This window comes from Uloborus diversus, chromosome 7 (assembly GCF_026930045.1).
Source record: "Uloborus diversus isolate 005 chromosome 7, Udiv.v.3.1, whole genome shotgun sequence".
Lineage (NCBI taxonomy): Eukaryota > Metazoa > Arthropoda > Arachnida > Araneae > Uloboridae > Uloborus > Uloborus diversus.
Window position 1 is genome coordinate 147,408,740 of NC_072737.1, and position 17,602 is coordinate 147,426,341.

The 17,602-nt window shown below is 33.7% G+C and overlaps 1 protein-coding gene across 1 annotated transcript in view; it reads left to right on the forward strand.

Annotated features, from left to right (window-relative positions):
* Nucleotides 1-6,808: 6,808 nt before the first annotated feature.
* LOC129226938 (multidrug resistance-associated protein 1-like) overlaps nucleotides 6,809-17,602 on the forward strand; it is a 111,634-nt gene continuing 100,840 nt past the window's right edge. The window contains exons 1-4 of the mRNA XM_054861566.1: nucleotides 6,809-6,832; nucleotides 6,973-7,149; nucleotides 7,220-7,342; nucleotides 16,171-16,308. Coding sequence (XP_054717541.1) covers nucleotides 6,809-6,832; nucleotides 6,973-7,149; nucleotides 7,220-7,342; nucleotides 16,171-16,308 — 462 coding nt within the window. The remainder of the gene's footprint in view (nucleotides 6,833-6,972; nucleotides 7,150-7,219; nucleotides 7,343-16,170; nucleotides 16,309-17,602) is intronic.

A 17,602-nucleotide genomic window follows, 5' to 3' on the forward strand; every position in this document is an offset into this window, starting at 1 on the left:
TTGTTGAGTCCTTCCATTTACAGTAAGTTCTTGTAGAAATTGAGGTAGCTATGCTCACATTCCTGTTAAATCTTCAAAATGTTGTTTGAAAAAACTGCTTACTATGATCTCATAATGTGTCTTTTTTCACAAAATTTCATTTGTACAAACAGCTCTTTCATATCATCATAACTTCATATCAGCCAATATAGTTCAATCAACTTGCCTAAAAACTAAACATTTAGTATTAAACTAAAAAAAAAAAAATCAAGCTGCCAAGTTATTCCCAACAAAATTTTCGGTACCAAAGGGATTTCAGATTAAAACTGACAGTTAAAATTTTTTATGAAATGACAAGATTTTTTTTAATAAAAAAGAAGGGGGGAAAAGAAGAAACCGTCTAAAAATACAGTTGGACCTCGATATAAGGTCACCCCTCAGGACTTCCCAAAACCTAATAAGAACAGGAACCTTATAACCGATTCAAACAATAATCAAATTTGTAAATAGTATAAATCTCAGTATATTTTAATACCTTAAAAACTATCAGTTTAATATAACTTTTAACTAAGTTGAACCAGGGGCGTAGCAAAGGGGGGGTTTTGGGGGACAACCCCCCCTGAAACGTTAGTCTCAAAAAGAAAAAAAAAGAGAAAAAGAAGAGGGAAGAGAAAGAAAAAAAGGAAAAAGAAAAAAAATCAAAACGACTTTTTTCTGAACATCAAAGGTCAAAAATTCACTTTGTTCCCCCCCCCCCCCAATGCCATTGAAAATCTGCTCCATGTGTGACCCTCAAGCATACAGACGCCTCTCTCTACTGAGACAATTTTTTGATAATTGAGTGAAATTTGACACTTTGCTTTAGAAATGAGATTGATTTGTTAAATCCACGTATATGCAGCCTTCCTTTGTCATAGATTCTGCAAATTGTTAAATATGTTTAATTTTATGAGCTGCGCAGTGGGAATATTGTATACAGTCAAATCTGTATATTTCGAATTTCACATTAAAGAAAAAAATCGAGATAAAGAGGTTTTGAAATACGGTGGCTTTAAGAAACTTTTTATAGAAATTTGAAATATGATGGTGAAAATTTGAAATCGATACTAAAGACAATATGGGCTCTTGATTAAAATTCCTCTTTATTAGTTTTGTTAGGTATTTATTCTATTATTACATTGTTAAGTGCTTTATTGAGAGTTTAAGGAATCATTTTGACAATAAAAGAAACTTTAAGCATATCTTTTTCAAGAAAAATTCTTTCATTGCTTTTTGGTCTCTTGATTTTTTTTTTTTTTTGGATTCATTATTTATCCTTTTAAGGTTAGCAATTGCTGCAAATCTAACTTGGCCAGTATTCTACGATTTTCCTTTTTTCATCACTTGAAAAAAACTTATACTTTTTTTTTTTCACTCTTATCATTTCGGTTTTCTAAGGAATCACAATTTTAAGGAAGAGAGCAACCAAAGAACAGTACTAATCCAAATCACAGAGCGGCTTTTAACTTGAATGACCCTTAACCATGAACTTGAAATGTTGCATGTCAAACCTGTGAATTTCACCCCTTTACTCTTTTTCCAAGAAAGTGCGCGAAACGACTGTCCTTTGGTTAATATTCCTGGAAAGCCTATTCGTGGAACGCATTTCTCCCTTTTTTCCACTGCCTCCTCAGCTCTTGAAGACAATTCCTCTGTTTCTGAGTCAAAGAAAATGTTTTTGTTTGCTGCTTTAAAGATCTGGGCTTCGAATCCGAAAATGATAGCATAGCCGGAATTCAAGACGATAGAGGTTTTTGTTGGTCTGGTCTCGTGTGTGTCATAGGTCATAGTCAAAACGACCTATGCTAACCAGAGTATCCATTGCAATCACATTGATTTTTCAGCCAGTATTTACTGCGTATTCTTTTGGAACCGTACAGTCTGTTTAAAATAGTACATTCTAAGTGAAAATTGTTGCATAATGAAACGAAAAAGACCGATAACAAGCTTTTTTCAACTCAAAGAAAAAAATTAAAATGACGAAATCATTGCTCTAAAAAGAGAAAGTTAACGTCGTCTGAAGAAAACGAATTAGTCTGCAAAGCAGCGTTAGTCCCATCGGACCCTTCTGTAGGTAATTTTATTTTAATTCAAAAGAAAAACTGCATAGCATTACATAAATAAAATGTTTAAAAACGAGATGAATCTAGATTATTTCTATTAGCTTGGTTCGGATTAAAAAGTAGAAAATAAAAAAGACATCTGTTTATAATACCCGAAAATTGCTGTTGCTCTCTCAAATAGATATTTATGTAAATTCTAAAGCAGCTAATAAAATTAAAAATAAATATCTTTATAGATGTATCTTTATAAATATAATATCTTTATAGTCTGACCACCGATGAGATTGAAAGTCAAACATCCAGTTTACAGGCGGAAATGGAAGTATCTATTAGCTTTCAGAGAGGGCAGCTTTTGCAGATGTGTGTTAGCCTCTAAATTAAGCAGTCACACTGAAATGAATGGGACACGCTCATCAGATATTTGATTTCCCCCTGATTTGGATAGACTGGTTTTGACAAAACGTTGCTAGAAAATTTCACTTTATTAAATGGAGGGAAAAGAAAAAAAAGTTGAATTTTCCATAACATTAAAAAGATAAACATTCTTTGCTTTTGTTTTGTTTGACACAAGTATCGGAATTGGGGCACCCCATTCCAAAGTATGTAAGATTCACCTTCCACTTATTTTTTTTTAATACTAAAAAAATTTACACACACACACACACTATATATATATATATATATATAAAAGAAGACCCCCCCCCCCCGAAAGTCGGGTCTAGCTACGCCTCTGAGTTGAACCAACTGAAATTTAAAAATTGGCTTGCGACATTCATGCTCCGTGTTAGTTTTGTCAACAGGGTTGCCAGATTTAAGAACAGTAAATACGGGACAGGCTTCTAGATGTGAAAAAGGGAAGGGGGGACATTTTTGAGACGTTGCTGTAAATTCAATCTCAACAAAGCATTAAGCCTCACAAAGTGTCGCCTATCAAAGTATAAAATTGTCAATTGCAAATTGACAACGCATACGCAGAGATATATTTCCAATATTAGTCAATGAGCAAAGAAGAAGTAACCATTCGGCTCCTCAGGGGTGCCCCCCTAAGGGCAAGGGCGCACCCCCTAAATATCGTATAGCCCCCCTGAAAGTTTCAATGGCGCAATCTGTGCTATGAGTCCCCCCAGGTGGGCACCCCTGCGGCTCCTAATGGTCTGCTCCAAAACAAAAACATACAAACCAATTCAAGACGGAAACAATTTTTGCGTTTGCTGTCACATGATTTTCTTATTGCTCATTATTTCACATTTTTTGTTTTACTTTATTTGTAACCCCTGACACACAAAGGAAGGGGATTATAAGTTTGACGTATCTGTGTGTCTGTCTGCGGCACTCGAGCGCCTAAACGGATGGACCCAGGGACTGATCAAGGATTTCGGGGCCCATAGGCATTAGAAGTGATGGGGCCCCCTCGCACATCCCCAATTTAAGGGAGTCCGAGATGTTTTCCCCAGGGAAAATCTTGAAAAACAGATTCTGCATTTTTAGGCCTTATGTGAGGGAGGGACTTAATCCCCTCCCCCCATCTAATTCGTTTATTTCTTTGAATGTAATTGGTAGTATTCATAGTTTTACAAAATAAAATAGAACATATTCCCTAATAATATCTTCATAAGTTATTATGTGCGTACACGTACAGTTGATATTACGTTTCATGATTAGAAAATTTTCAGCTAACAGGTGAGCAAAATAAATTTTAAAAAACTACTTACAATTTAACAGAGTTGGTGTGGGACGAATCTTTGAAAAATAATATACACACACCTACATTACAGTCACTGCACATTGTATGAACATCCTTTCGAACTCTTTTAAAACTATCGGTTCTTTTGCTTGCACACACGATACAGTTCAAGTGTTTGAATTATATTCTAAACGAGAAGAGGTATTACTTACCGGTCACTTTTAATGCAATTAAAATTCCTAACAGAGGGAAGAATTCTTTCTTGTTGTTCATTCAATCCGAAATGCAGTAAATTAATTTATCTTGGTGAGGGAGCCGAAATCAGTTGTTTAACCATGGAAATTTTTTAAAAAGGTACGAGATCACTCAGGATAAAAACTGAATACTATTTTGATCCCCCCCCCCCTCTTGCTCCTCTTCCCAACTGTCGCCAGTGCCACACATGGCCAGAGTCAAAGTCCCACAGGTTGTAAAACATTTTGTGATCCGACCGTCGGGGGGGAACTTTAGGTTGAATGCATGTTTGACTGTAGTATAAATGGAAGGAAAAGATAAGAACCCTATAATACTGGGAAGAAGAGATAGTGGAAAAAAAGAAAGAAAACAGGTGGGGGATGAGGAAGTTTTAACTTTTTCACCTTGAATGCTTGAAAATTTTGGGTTGGGAAAGAAAACCATTTTTCATATTTTCACTTTTAAACTTTAATATTTCTTGGGGTCCCTAGAAACTTTCTGGGCCCCTAGGCGGGTGCCTACATTGCCTATTTAGTAATATGGCTCTGGGTGGACCGATTTTGAAAAAAAAAATTGTTTGAAAGTAGAGTTGATCGAGAGTGTTCTTAGCTAGGTTGCATCTTTGAATGACATTAATTAACGAAGATATTGATTAAAAACCTCTAAAAGGTTTTTCGCGATTTTTGCAGTGAAAATGTAGTTAAAAATTTTTAAATTTAATACCAAAATAAAGAGAATTTTTTTCCCCGCGTCTGATAGAATGTGTTTGGAACATCCATGTTTCATAGAATTCAAATTATAACATTTTTTAAAGCAGATTTTAATATTGGCTAAGCCTTTATTCACGAGATTGATCACCAAAATCATTGTTGGCTGACAAGGAAATAAAACGCAATGATTTAAAATTTTTATCTGTTGCCAGTTTCTATTTAATCTTTACTAATAATAAAGCTGAAAGTCTCTGTCTGTCTGGATATCCGGATCTCTGTCTGGATATCTGTATCTATGTGACACGCATAGCGCCTAAACTGTTCATCCGATTTTTATGAAATTTGGCACAAAATTAGTTTGTAGCATGGGGATGTGCACCTCGAAACGATATTTTGAAAATTCGATTCTGTTCTTTTTCTACTCCAATTTTAAGAACAGTTTCCTGAGCAAAATTATCATAAGATGGACGAGTAAATTACCAAGTTATCATTACGTGGAACCGTAACATGGGCAAGCAATTGGCAAGAAATTCACCATACATTATTTGTAAATATACACATACAGAAGATCCAAAATACCTTTTAATTTTCTCCTATGGGCAAAGCCGTGGTACCACTAGTAGCAAATAAAATACTTGACATTGATTTTGAAAAATATAAGACTTTTAACATTAGTTTCAATTTTCCCTCTTGATTCTACAATTGCGACTCAGTCGGGGGATTTTAAAATTTTTAATTTTACCGTTGCTTGTTTCCCTTAAAATAGTGTCTTGTTCTGTAAAATATTGTTATCAGCTAGAATACGGGACTTTAGCCGTCCCGTATGGAAGTTCCGCAGGACGCGGGACAATTTTTAAAAATACGGGACATCTGGCAACCCTGGTTGTCAACACTTCAGTATCACTCTATGTGTCCATCTTCTGATACGTTGTCTGCATTTGATACTACATTAGTTGAAAAGAAAATAACTTATCACACATAAAAGATCGTGCACCACAGAAAATTCTTGGAATTCAAACTGTGTGACATTGAAATCATCCAAAGGAATTCCGACAAAAGTGACCTTATAATCAATTATGGTATTCAAGACCTGACAATACAGTAGACCCTCATTTTATGCGGTTTCAATTATAAACGGTTCAAGATTTGACACCTTTATTTTATTTTACGCGGATGAGTTGTGGTTTTACGTGGATGCGGCAATGCAAACAGATAACATTTCCCCCTCTTTCAAAATCCAAACTCCTAAAGATTGCAGATTACGCATAATAGATTGCATTTTGGAGTGCTAATAATCGAGCTTGGGCCACTGGAGACATTTTATGCGATTGGATCCAGAGCTCTTTTTAGAAGTAAAGTTATTAAACTCACACAGTTCAGAACTCACTAGGAAAAAGAGCTTTTAGGAGTGACAAAGGAGGTCAAAACCAACGAGGATACCAACGTCAGTGACGCACAATCAAAAACGTTCTCATTGAAAATTTTGAGCCATTCCTAGACAATAGAAATGATCTTTCTGATATGTCAGTGAAGGGAGATTCTATCATGGAAATGACGCAAGTGGTCATGGATGCGTTGATGCTCTGCAAAGAAATACAGAGAAAAAATTCTTAATGACTGCCAAAAGACTATCATAGCCAGCTCCTCTGTATAAACAGAACACGAAATTAATTTATGTTTTCTTTATGCATAAAAATCGATATGAGTATACATTGAACGTATTATACAATTAGTCATCACTAGACTTAAGTATTTTTTTAGTCTACGTAACCTAACCCCTATTTTAACACTAATATTAAGTCTCAATTTACGCGGTTTCGATTTACGAGGCGTTTCTGTGGAACTTAAGCCCCGCGTAAAACGAGGATCTACTGTATATTGATAATTTATCACCTAGAATTCCTGTATAATGAACAGGGACTAAATAAAGTTGACCTTCTTTGTGAGTGACCTTATACCGAAGTTTGATTGTAGCTCTTTTCACAAAATCAAAGAAAGCTAAAAAATTTAAAAAAAAAGGTTCTTCTCACAAAATGCAGACCTAATCGTAAGAACGAGTATTGACCACTGTTTCAAGTCTCATATGTGGTGCGTTCAATATGCCTAGTAAAACAATGTTCTGGGTATTGCTTACATAAGTTTTAAAAAAACAGCCTTTTCAATTTGTGAGTCTTCTTTTTATTTCATTGAATATTGTTTGATTTATTTAGGATTAGTTCATCAATATTTTCTGAGTGATTGACATAATTTTTTTTCTTTACAGAATATAGATCTCACATGGAACACATATTTTCCCATTTTTACTCCATGCTTTCTCAAAATTGCTTTGATATGGGGTCCTGTTGCATTTTTTTGGATTTTTGCTCCCACGGAGATATATTACATATCAAAAAGCAAGGAAAAGAAGATTCCATGGTCTACTTTAAATATTGCAAAATTGGTAAGTTTCAGAAAATTAAAATATTGATCTTTTTTATTAAGCTCTTTTACATTTTCTTCCTTATTTTCAGTTGACATCAGTGCTTCTGCTAATTCTGTCAGCTAGTGACATGTGCTTTCAAATGTTTTTGTATACTAGAACTGCTGTACCACCAGTTGATTACTATACTCCATTTCTGCTATTTGTGACAGTTGTAAGTACTTTAATTTCTCATTATGAAAATAATTTTGTGTAGTTAAGATGTTATGTATATATTTTTCATACAACAACAGTAAGACCTTGATCCATCCATGTTCTAGGGGTACAGTATAGGAACCTAAATCTTGAATGCTTGGGACTGTGACCATTATAGATTTTGGAATTTTCTGGATTTTAGATTCCGACTCAAAAAATAGTGAAAACTCTCCTGTCATGTGATATTGTCTCAGTTTTCTTGGTTTCCCTAATGTTTGCGCTAATTTTTTTTTCATTTTTTGATTAATCCGAATGAAAGTATACTTCATTACGCTAAAACAAAAATCAGAGACAATTTGCAGTGGTCCACGGATCGATTTTGCATTTTATTATTGTGCTGTGTGCTGATCGATACAATAAATAAATCATTTTTACTAAACATAGTTTATACTTTTGCAGGGGCGGACTGGCTGAGTTTGGCCCAGTCAGCTAAAGGAGATTTTGGCCTGCCTCTGTAAATGAAAAAAGTTAAATTAAACAGTGCCGAATCTCATTCTTCCGAGTTCGAGCAAAGGCATTAAACTACCGCTAGTCGCTAGTTCCTACTTTCCTTTAAGTTTTTTAAATCAAGTTTTTAAGTTGTAAAAAAATATATAAAATTGTGGAACATAAAATGAAGCTACCTTTGACACATTTTTTATCTGCCTTGAAGGAAGGATACTAATGGTTGCAAGTCTTAAAAGACATCTTTAGGCTTCTATACTGACAACATAAAAGTGACTTGAGAAAAGTGAAGAATTGGGTAAATTGCCCCGGAAATTTTTCGAAATTGGTTGATCTGTATAGGCTTAAGGAGTAAAGAATCAGGAGAAGGGGTTCTATCTATATATGTTTATATAGTTCCCTTCCAAGCGATATTTTCAAAATTGATGTCAAAATCTGCAATTTTACAATTTTTGGTAACATTAGAGGAGAGGGAAAGGAAGGAGTTCCCAAACGATTTTGTTTTCTTTCTTTTTTCTCTTTCAAAATTAAAGTTCATTTCAGTGTATCTTTGTTTACAATAGAATGTTGGAGTCTCTTCCCGGAAATTCTCCAAAATGTGAAGTTTTAGAAATGCAATTTTGGGCTACCCCTGGTTACAGGGAAGCATCCTGGGGCTTTGAACGAAAACGTTTTGACGTAGAACTATTAAAAACGCAAAACTATCTTTGGTCATGATAGAGAGAGAAGGTGGCTCAGTGATCTCATTTAGAAGCATTTCAAAACTAAAGTTTACTCAACCTAATTTTAAACTACATATAGTTACTATAGGGGATCCAGAATTTTTCAGCATTGAAATTTTTAAATTTTTTTTATTATATATGTTTGGAAACTTTAAACGGAAAGTAGACAGGTTTCCCTAGCGTTTGCTCCAAGATTTTTTTAGGAGGGTGGCGTGCCCTTCCGTTTTTAGGCTAACCTTTGACCCTTTCCTTAATCAACCCTCCTTGCCTCTTAAAAGTTTGATCAAAATTTCACAAAAGCAACATTTTTTCAAAAGGTAAAGATTCACACAAGCCTGTCCTTGAAATGTCACTTCCTCTTTTCCATCACTTATCCACAACAATCTGATCAGAATATATAAGTAACTCAATGTTTTTAGCAATTTTTTAAAAAAATTAAACATCAAAAAATCTTTTCAATATTTTAAAACTAAATGCCATCGAAAACACTTGGACTTTATGTGCACCTAATTAGTGATGTGCCGGATCGTTAAAAACGTAGATCTGCGGATCCGGATCCGGATAATTAGTGTCAAGATCGGCGGATACGGATACGGATCTCAATTTATTTTTTTTTACCCAATTCAACTATCCAAGTGTAAAATTTGTTACGGAAGGTATTCCCGTCAGAATAATGGCAGTTTCTTCAAAGAATGTCAACTGCGGCAAAAATATAATAAAGACTATGATTTACTCTTTAAAGAAATCTCCGTTAAAATTGAGGGAAAGTTGGAAGGAATGGGTCAGCGCTGCATTAATGCTTAGATGGAATGTGAAAAATTATTTCTAGCTTACTCGGTAGCAGGGTTGCGTTTTTTGCCGGCATAAAGGTATTTTTGCCGGGACAGTGGAAAAAACCATGGCAAAAATGGAAAAAAAACGGCAAAAATGGAAAAAACGGCAAAAACCTAATTGCGAATAAAGTAGCATTATATTGTTAATCAAGAAATAGTGTCAATATAATATAAATAATGCACTTTAATACAGTCGAGCCTGCTTATTGGAATATCGGATAATGGAATATCCCGTTTAATGTAATAAAATTCCCATATACTACACCGTTGATGTCTGTTAGTTTTATCCCGGATAATGGAATATCCCCCTTATTAAAATAATTTCTCTAGGCAAATTGCCTATTCCATTAAGCGGGCTCGACTGTATTTTAGTTATGTCTCTCCATGTTACTTCCACTAAGATTTTTAAGCTATTTAATTAATAACAGAATATTTACTTGAATATAGAAAAATATTAACTTTTCCTCACTAAAGAAATAATGCATTTTTGCTCACTTATTGGGAAAATGGATAGCCAATTGAAGAATTTAAAAAGAAGAAAAAAAAGCTGATCAATATGCATTCTATATTCACTCTACTTTTTAGTGATACTAGCTCACTCTACAGAAAATGGCAAAGCCTTTTATCAAAATCTTTTCATGCTTTTACTTTTATATAAAAGAAAAAAAAAACTGTCCGTAAGTTGTTAACACAAAATCTATTTTTGCCACTTTGGCAAAAACTGGCAAAAACCTATTTTTGCCGGGCGGTAAAAACCGTGATTTTTTCCGCCCCCGGCAAAAACTTGCCAACCCTGCTCGGTAGACGTAGGATACAGGAGCAAGAGTGTAAAGCTGCTACAGGACAGGTTAGAAAAAATGTTTACCATTTTATTTCAGCATAAATGCAGCGCTGACCCATTCCACCAAACTTCTCCGACCTATGAAATACAGAGCCGGGAACACCTTTACAAACAGTAAATAGAGAATTAGTCTCATTTTTTTTAAAGGATGCCGAGAAAACAAAAATGAAGAATAACAGAAACCCCAAATCAATACAAAATGTAATATTAAATTAAAAATTAAAAAAACAAAACATGTCCTAGAGAGCCGACCTCATATTAAGATGAATTTCGTGGGTCAGAACACACATTTGTTAACAAATATGAACTGACAGCAGGTAAAAATTTTTTAATCATTGAGCTTTTTCTCTTTATCTTCTGACTATGAAATCGCTATAATCTGCGTATAAAGGCTTAGAATTGCACTTAAAATTTACTTAACAAGATTATAGCTCCTGCTGTATATAAGTTGGAAGTTTCAAATAAATATCAAATGCAGAAAGCTTCGTTCTTTCAATTAAGGCCAGCATTTTTAACGTACGGGTTAAATTTTTACTACTATAATTGTGAAAAGCGTTAAATCGGTTTTTAATTAATATCTCCGGTAATTAAAGTTCTACAAAAACGAGGCCAAGCTAAGAAAACTTTCGATCAAGTCAGCTTTTGAACGAAAAATAAACTATCAAAATCGGTTTATCTATTTAGGAGCTACGATGCCACAAAAAGACACATTGATACATACTTTTAAAACTCATTTCCCCTTCCTTTTTGCAAATGGGGGGGAGGGGTACAAATTGGCTTTTCAAATGATGCCTAATAATTTATATAGGGAATAAAACCTAATTTAAACGGAATTTAAGAGTCTTTTATTCAACTATTTAAGAATTTTTAGAATAGGAAAGTTCCGTTTAAGATCCGTCAAAAAAGTAACGGATATGGATACAGATCTTTATTTTCCCTCAGATATCCACGGATACGGATATCCGGAACATCACTACACCTAATATACCAAAAAGTTTTTTAAAAAAGCATCTTTTTTATATGGCAAAACTTCTATCAAAAAGTGCTCTTTTACCTGAAAGCGCACTGCTCCTTTTTGGTCTTGAGGAAATGCTAGTTTCCCCTCGGCATTTTTATCTGAAACTGAAATGAATTTTAGGCTATTGTGCAGATAAAAGGGTTACAAAGTTCTCACACAGAAATTTATATTAAGTAAAATTCTAAGCTACCTTTAGTGACTTTAATGGAACGGCGAAGGTTCGAAGACTTTGTCTTTAAATTTTTCAATACTTAAGTCTGAAAAACACAATTGAGGGCCTTGATGCAAGAACCAGGTACGTGCAGACTCACTTATTTTTGGTAAGGCCAACAAATAACATCAGTGTAGAATAGAAACTCTATTATCTTTCCCACATTATTTAATTCAAAGCAGAGGTCTCATCTTAAATTTCTGTGCCATTTTTTACACCAATCGGAACATCTATATTGTCCCCACGCAAAAATGAATTTAAAAAATATAAATAAAAAAAATGAAATATTTGGACTTACTTTATTCTTGCATCAAAGCCCTTAACTGTAGAGTATGGTTGGTGACTGTTGGAAAAAGCTTTGACATTGCCAAAAGTAGAGTCAAGAGACACTTTCGAATTTAAAGTTCTAAAAACTTGAATTAAGGCTTTGTTTGGAAACAATAGGAGACGGAAGGGGTGCGAGGTTCGGGCTTCTTAAAACTTGAATCATAAAATATTTCTCAAATTTAAATCAATTTCAAATCTTTTAGCTTATTAAAGGGTTCAGGGGTGCTTTTTTGCAATTAAAAACCTTATTTAGGCTATTTTTGAGGACGCAGAAGTGTCAGGAGGTCCCCGGAGTTTTTTGTCATTAAAGGTTTAAAAAAGCAGTTTTTTCAGTATAGTGAGATGTTATGAGTATGTGTACGTTAAAGTACTCACAGTCTGAAGTTAAATACGTGTACTCTCCCTAGGTAATTTTTCAAAATTGAAGGCCTAAAAACTTACTTCTATGCTGTGTTTGGTGGTGTAAGGGGGAGGGTTTTGGGGCTTTCCAAGGAAATTTTTTGACATTGAAGTATCAAAATGTATAGGAGAAGTGATGAGAGATTCAGGAGCTCTCCCTTCTAAGCCGAATTTTTGTCCTGTTTCAGATTCAGTTTATCGTAGTCAACACTTGTTTTCCCTTGTGCGATTCTGAGATGAAAGTATTCATAACCATAATTTACAATAGACCGATGAAATGTCTTGCCAACTTACAGCATTTAGTTGAATCTGTCACAACCAGATGAGTACATAGTGAATGTTACGGATGTCTTTTTCCAATTCGCCCAGCAATCCTCTGGCCGAATATTGTCCTCTTATATTTGTTGCTCCAATTCTAGATGAGCAGTCAACAATTTTTGAGGCAGCAGGGAGCGAATTTTTGATTTCTCTCAAAAGCTTTTCCCTTATCCCAGTGCTTATATTATTGTCCGCTTGGCTATTAGCCTCTTTTAATAGCCTTAAATTTATTTCACCATGGAATGGAAGCATAAAGATAGCTGGTCTACAACTGAAATATCATGTACAGTGGTGCTGCCCCAACCTACGTCCTGCGGACCACATGGAGCTCATGACTCTGATCTGTGTGGCCTGTTGTTGTGTTCAATGTTATGAAACGCGACGTAAAATATATTCTGAAACATTCCAAACCTACTGATCATCTTCATTGGGTTTTCTGAATGATATTTGCAAAATTAGAAACCAAGTTTTCATGTGTTGGTTTCTAAAAAACATATCCGAAGTTCGTACCAATAAAATAAGCATACAGTAATAATGGAAGCAAATTTTGGTTTATAATTATCTTTAATTTTCCTAGTTTTCCCATTCTATTTAAAAAAATTAATAAACTTTATATTTGTTCTGTCCCGCAAAATCCCTCTTAATATGAGGCGAGGCCCTAGGTAAAACTTAAAAAGGTTGGGCACCACTGATGTATAGCATCAATCTCAGTTCTATAGAACTTGTTCTGTTTTACTTTATACACTATTTTTTGAATTTGAAATGCAAGAACTTTAGTTATTTTTTATAGGAAAATTCATTTGACAAAAAAAGGTCAACTATTTAAGTTGGCCTCCCTAAGCAGTTGGCCCAGTCAGGGATTCCTGACTAGCCGATCTGGCCAGTCCGGCCTTGTACTTTTGTGCAATAGGCTTTGAGTTGCAAAAAAAGGTTTATCGTTAACCGAAAGTGGATATTAAGAGATTGCTGCACAATTACAGCAAAACACTTATTTACATATAACATGTCACAGCCCAAAAATATTAAAAAAGAAGCTGAACTGAAAGGACTGAGTTTTCAACAAGTAAACTGTTAAGCATTAACAGTTTTGAACTTTTAAGACTGAAAATAAACTGAGAATTTTTTCCGGAAAAAAATCCGGTTTTTGGGTCTTCAAGATTTTGAGATTCCAAAATTAGGGTCTCATACTGTGCATGGAAAAAACATGATGAATTCATATTAAGGCCAAAGCACAAGGAAAAAAATGTTTCAGCATTAATATGTAATACATAGCAATTATCTTTTGTATTCAATATAAATGCAATTGTTATCAATACGTGCAATATAAGCAATCATGTGAATGTAATCATTGCAATAACAGATATACTGTTAAAAATTCTGGAAGACTTTAAGATTATAATGTTACTGTAAAATGGAGTGCTTACAATGCAGAGAAAGTTTTATTGTAAACTATTCAATAAAGAGAAAAAGTTTGATAGTGGATGTTTTAGTTTCTTTTCTACCATATAATGTTACTGCAAAATATGATTTTATGGTAAAAAGTAAATATGATACAGATGCCAGTACTTTTGCCACACATTTTCATGATGCTAAGAGAAAAATTTTACAACATTGAACATGGAAAAATTTCATGTGGATTTCATAAACACTACTTGAATACAATTTGTGCAAGAACCAAAGAAATGAAACAATCAATGCAGGAAAGCGATGTATGCAGCAACGATAGATCAGGGTTTCTTCGTATGGCTATTTTAGCAATACAGTCGATGCTCATTATGACGACCACACATTATAAAGACCGTCCCATTATAACGACCAGTGGTAAAAGTCCCAACTTTGTTTCTATGAACTCTACATTAATTTGCCTTCGTTATAACGACCGTTCTGTATCGTCTAATTCAATACAACGACCGAATTCAGCGGACGCTATTTCTGGTGTTCTTTCCAATAAAACAAATTTGTAGCTTAAAATGACCTTGATTATTGTTTACAGACATCTGCCTGAAGTTTTCAGTGGCAAATCCAACTTTGAGAGAGGGTGGAGGGGGGGAGGGGGAATTACCATTCACCACAGCTAGCACAGAAAAAATAATGGGAGAAAAAATCGAGAAATTTCCAGATTCCTAAGAAAAGGGAGTTGGCAGATGTGTTCGTAGTTTGGTGTTTGAATCTAGTGGTTTTTAAGATTTGGGGTTCTCGAGGGACTTTTAAATGTTTCTTTGAAAAGCAAAAAAAAAAAAAAACAATTTATCACCTATATCTTAAACGGAAAATAATGTTTTTCAAAAATCACGTCTGCTAAAAAGGCAAACATCTGTTTCTGGTTTTATCTTCAGAAAATGTAGTGGTAGTAGTAGCAGATTTGTAAGTGTGTAACATTTTCCTCCCTATATTTTCTACTTTAAAGTTTCTTTAATGTTCTGTCATAGTATTTTGCACACGATTTTTCTAAAAATTCCTATGATAAAAATAATTTGGGCATTTAACTGGAATGTTTGAAAAAGTACCATTTTCTTTTTATGGAACAACGGGGCATGCATGATGACTGCGTATATTTTTTTAAATTATACCTCGTATAACGACCACTCTTTATAAAGACCTTTTTCTCTGGGACGGAGATGGTCGTTATATCAAGCGTCGACTGTACATGTTTTTTATTTCTTTTTAAAGTTTATAAAAAAATCTGTATTTTTTTAAACTCTTTTAGTAATCTCTCATTCCAATAAAATAAATCCCTGGTGTAAAAAAAAATGAAATGATTCTTCAGTTTTTACTTTTTTAAATACATTAACAATGTAATTTAACTTATTACCAAGGGCAGTTCGGGAGTTGTTGTCAGGGGGGAGAGGGTTACAAAGTAAGTTTCTGGAAGTTTAATGAGTAAGAAATTAATTTTATTTTGCCCATTAATTCTAAACAGAGGGAGGGGAGGGCAGTATGAAATGTTAAATTTTTATTGAAATTAAATTTGGTGCATTAAAAAAAAAAAAAAAAAAACTATTGAAAAATATAACAGAAGAGCAGAAAGATAACTTAGCAAAATTCTTGAAGGGAAAAATTTTATAGCATAAAAGTTTTTGGAGAACTTAATGATTGTACCTCAATATACTAAGTTATATTGTAAAATGTACAGGCAAAAAAGAAATTATTTTTTCTTTTCATTTTCTTTTTGGTTTGAAGAAAGAAAAATACGTACCAAAATCAGGGGCAGATCCAGATTTTGAAGGGTCATCATTGAAAAGAGGGGGGGAGGGGTATTTTTTTGGAATATAGGTCCCTAAAATACAAATTTAGGCAATTTTTGATTTTAGGTTGGGAGGGGGGAGAGGTTTATGACCCTCCCTCTGGATCCATGCCTGTCCGAAATTGGATTGTGAAAATAAAAATTAAGCAATTGAAACACAGATATTTATACACCAAGAATTTTTTTCTGAAGAAAGGAAGTCAATGCAGGCTTAAAAAAACATTAATTGGACTTTAATTATTTAGAGTATACAAACTTTAGCTCATTGTTACTATTGTTATTTTTTGCATGTATTTGAGTAACATTTTTAGTTGTTGGGGAATAAGTTGAAGTAGTAGTCAAACTAAGTTCAAGATAAAATGAAAATTTAATTATTCATGTTTTCTAATCAATTTATTTTTTCTCGGCACTAAGTCTTTTACACTTTTAGGCAGTGATTATAGTATTGATAACTATGCAGAGAAGAAAAGGTATAATTACATCTGGCATTCTCTTTTTATTTTGGTTTTTCTTTGCGGTTGGAACAGGTGTTGCATACTATACATCTCTGCAAAAAGTATTCAACTCGGTAAGTTTCCATTCTTTTTAGTTCATTAAATGATTTCTGTGATTCAAATCACAATGAATTATTTTTATAATAAAGACTAGTTGCATTGCCCGGCTTTGCACAGTCTACCTCAAAAATAAAAATTTTGTCAAGTGATGCATGTTCAACAATCAGGCTTCAATTTGAGAGAAAAAGATACTACAAAATTTCCTGTCAATATAATCATTCTCAAAGAAAGAAAACAGCAAATCAAAAGTTCACGAAAAATTTAAACGCAACCCTCTATTAATACAACTAAAATCCTAAAAAAAAATTAAAAAAAAAAGAAGATAAATGGCGAAATAATAATTAAAAGGGGAAATTTTTACCTCAAAACAAAAACAAAATTTTATTTCGTCGCAACTGAGAAAAAAAGTGGCAACCTTCTGAACACTAATTTAAAAGGAGATCGCTCAAGCGATAATTTTCTAATTTAAAATTTCTGTTCTATTAGGCTTAGCAGGGCTTTTTAATTTTTTCCCTGTGATTTTCCAGCCTTTTTTTTTTTTGAAATTTAAAGGAAGTAAAAGAATTCTATGGATGTTTTCGCAGGCATTAGAATGGGACCTGAATCATAGAAATTGAATAATTATTTCGGATAGAAAGAGCCATTTAATGCCATTTTTGGGACATAAAATTGAACTGTTTGGTTCTATTATGTTGTTCCAAAACCCCCCTAGGTCCCTTCTCTGGTGCCGAAGTACCTCCTTGCCAAATTTGGTCGAGATTCGACGTAAACTATGGATTTGTATAGGGAACCTGCTGTAAATATACTGCCCCCTCACCTCGCATTCTGTCCTCAGTTCTTTATATAGCTATTACAAGCACACATGTAAGATTTCTATTCATTTTGATAGTTCATGCATACCTTGAATTTTTATGATGATGAGTGTTGATTGTTGATTTTTTTGCTGTGCTAATTATTTTAAAAATGAAAGTTTTCTGCAATGTTGTCAATAATAGCCATTAATTAAATTCATATCAATTAGATATGAATATGTTAGTCCTTACTTGTGCATATTTTTAAGCAGCTATAAGTATATGAACACAATCTAACACTTATGTTTTCTCCCCTTTTTATTGCTAGGAAATAAAATTCTTGAATAGTTATTACATTGCTCCATATTTGGAGATGTTTTACCACGTCATTTTGTAATTTGCATTTCATCTTTCTAGGCCTTTGATTATGATGACAATTATGAACACTACCAGTTTTCAACAATTTTGTTATATTTTACATTTTCATTTGTTGAATTGATTCTTCACTGTTTTGCTG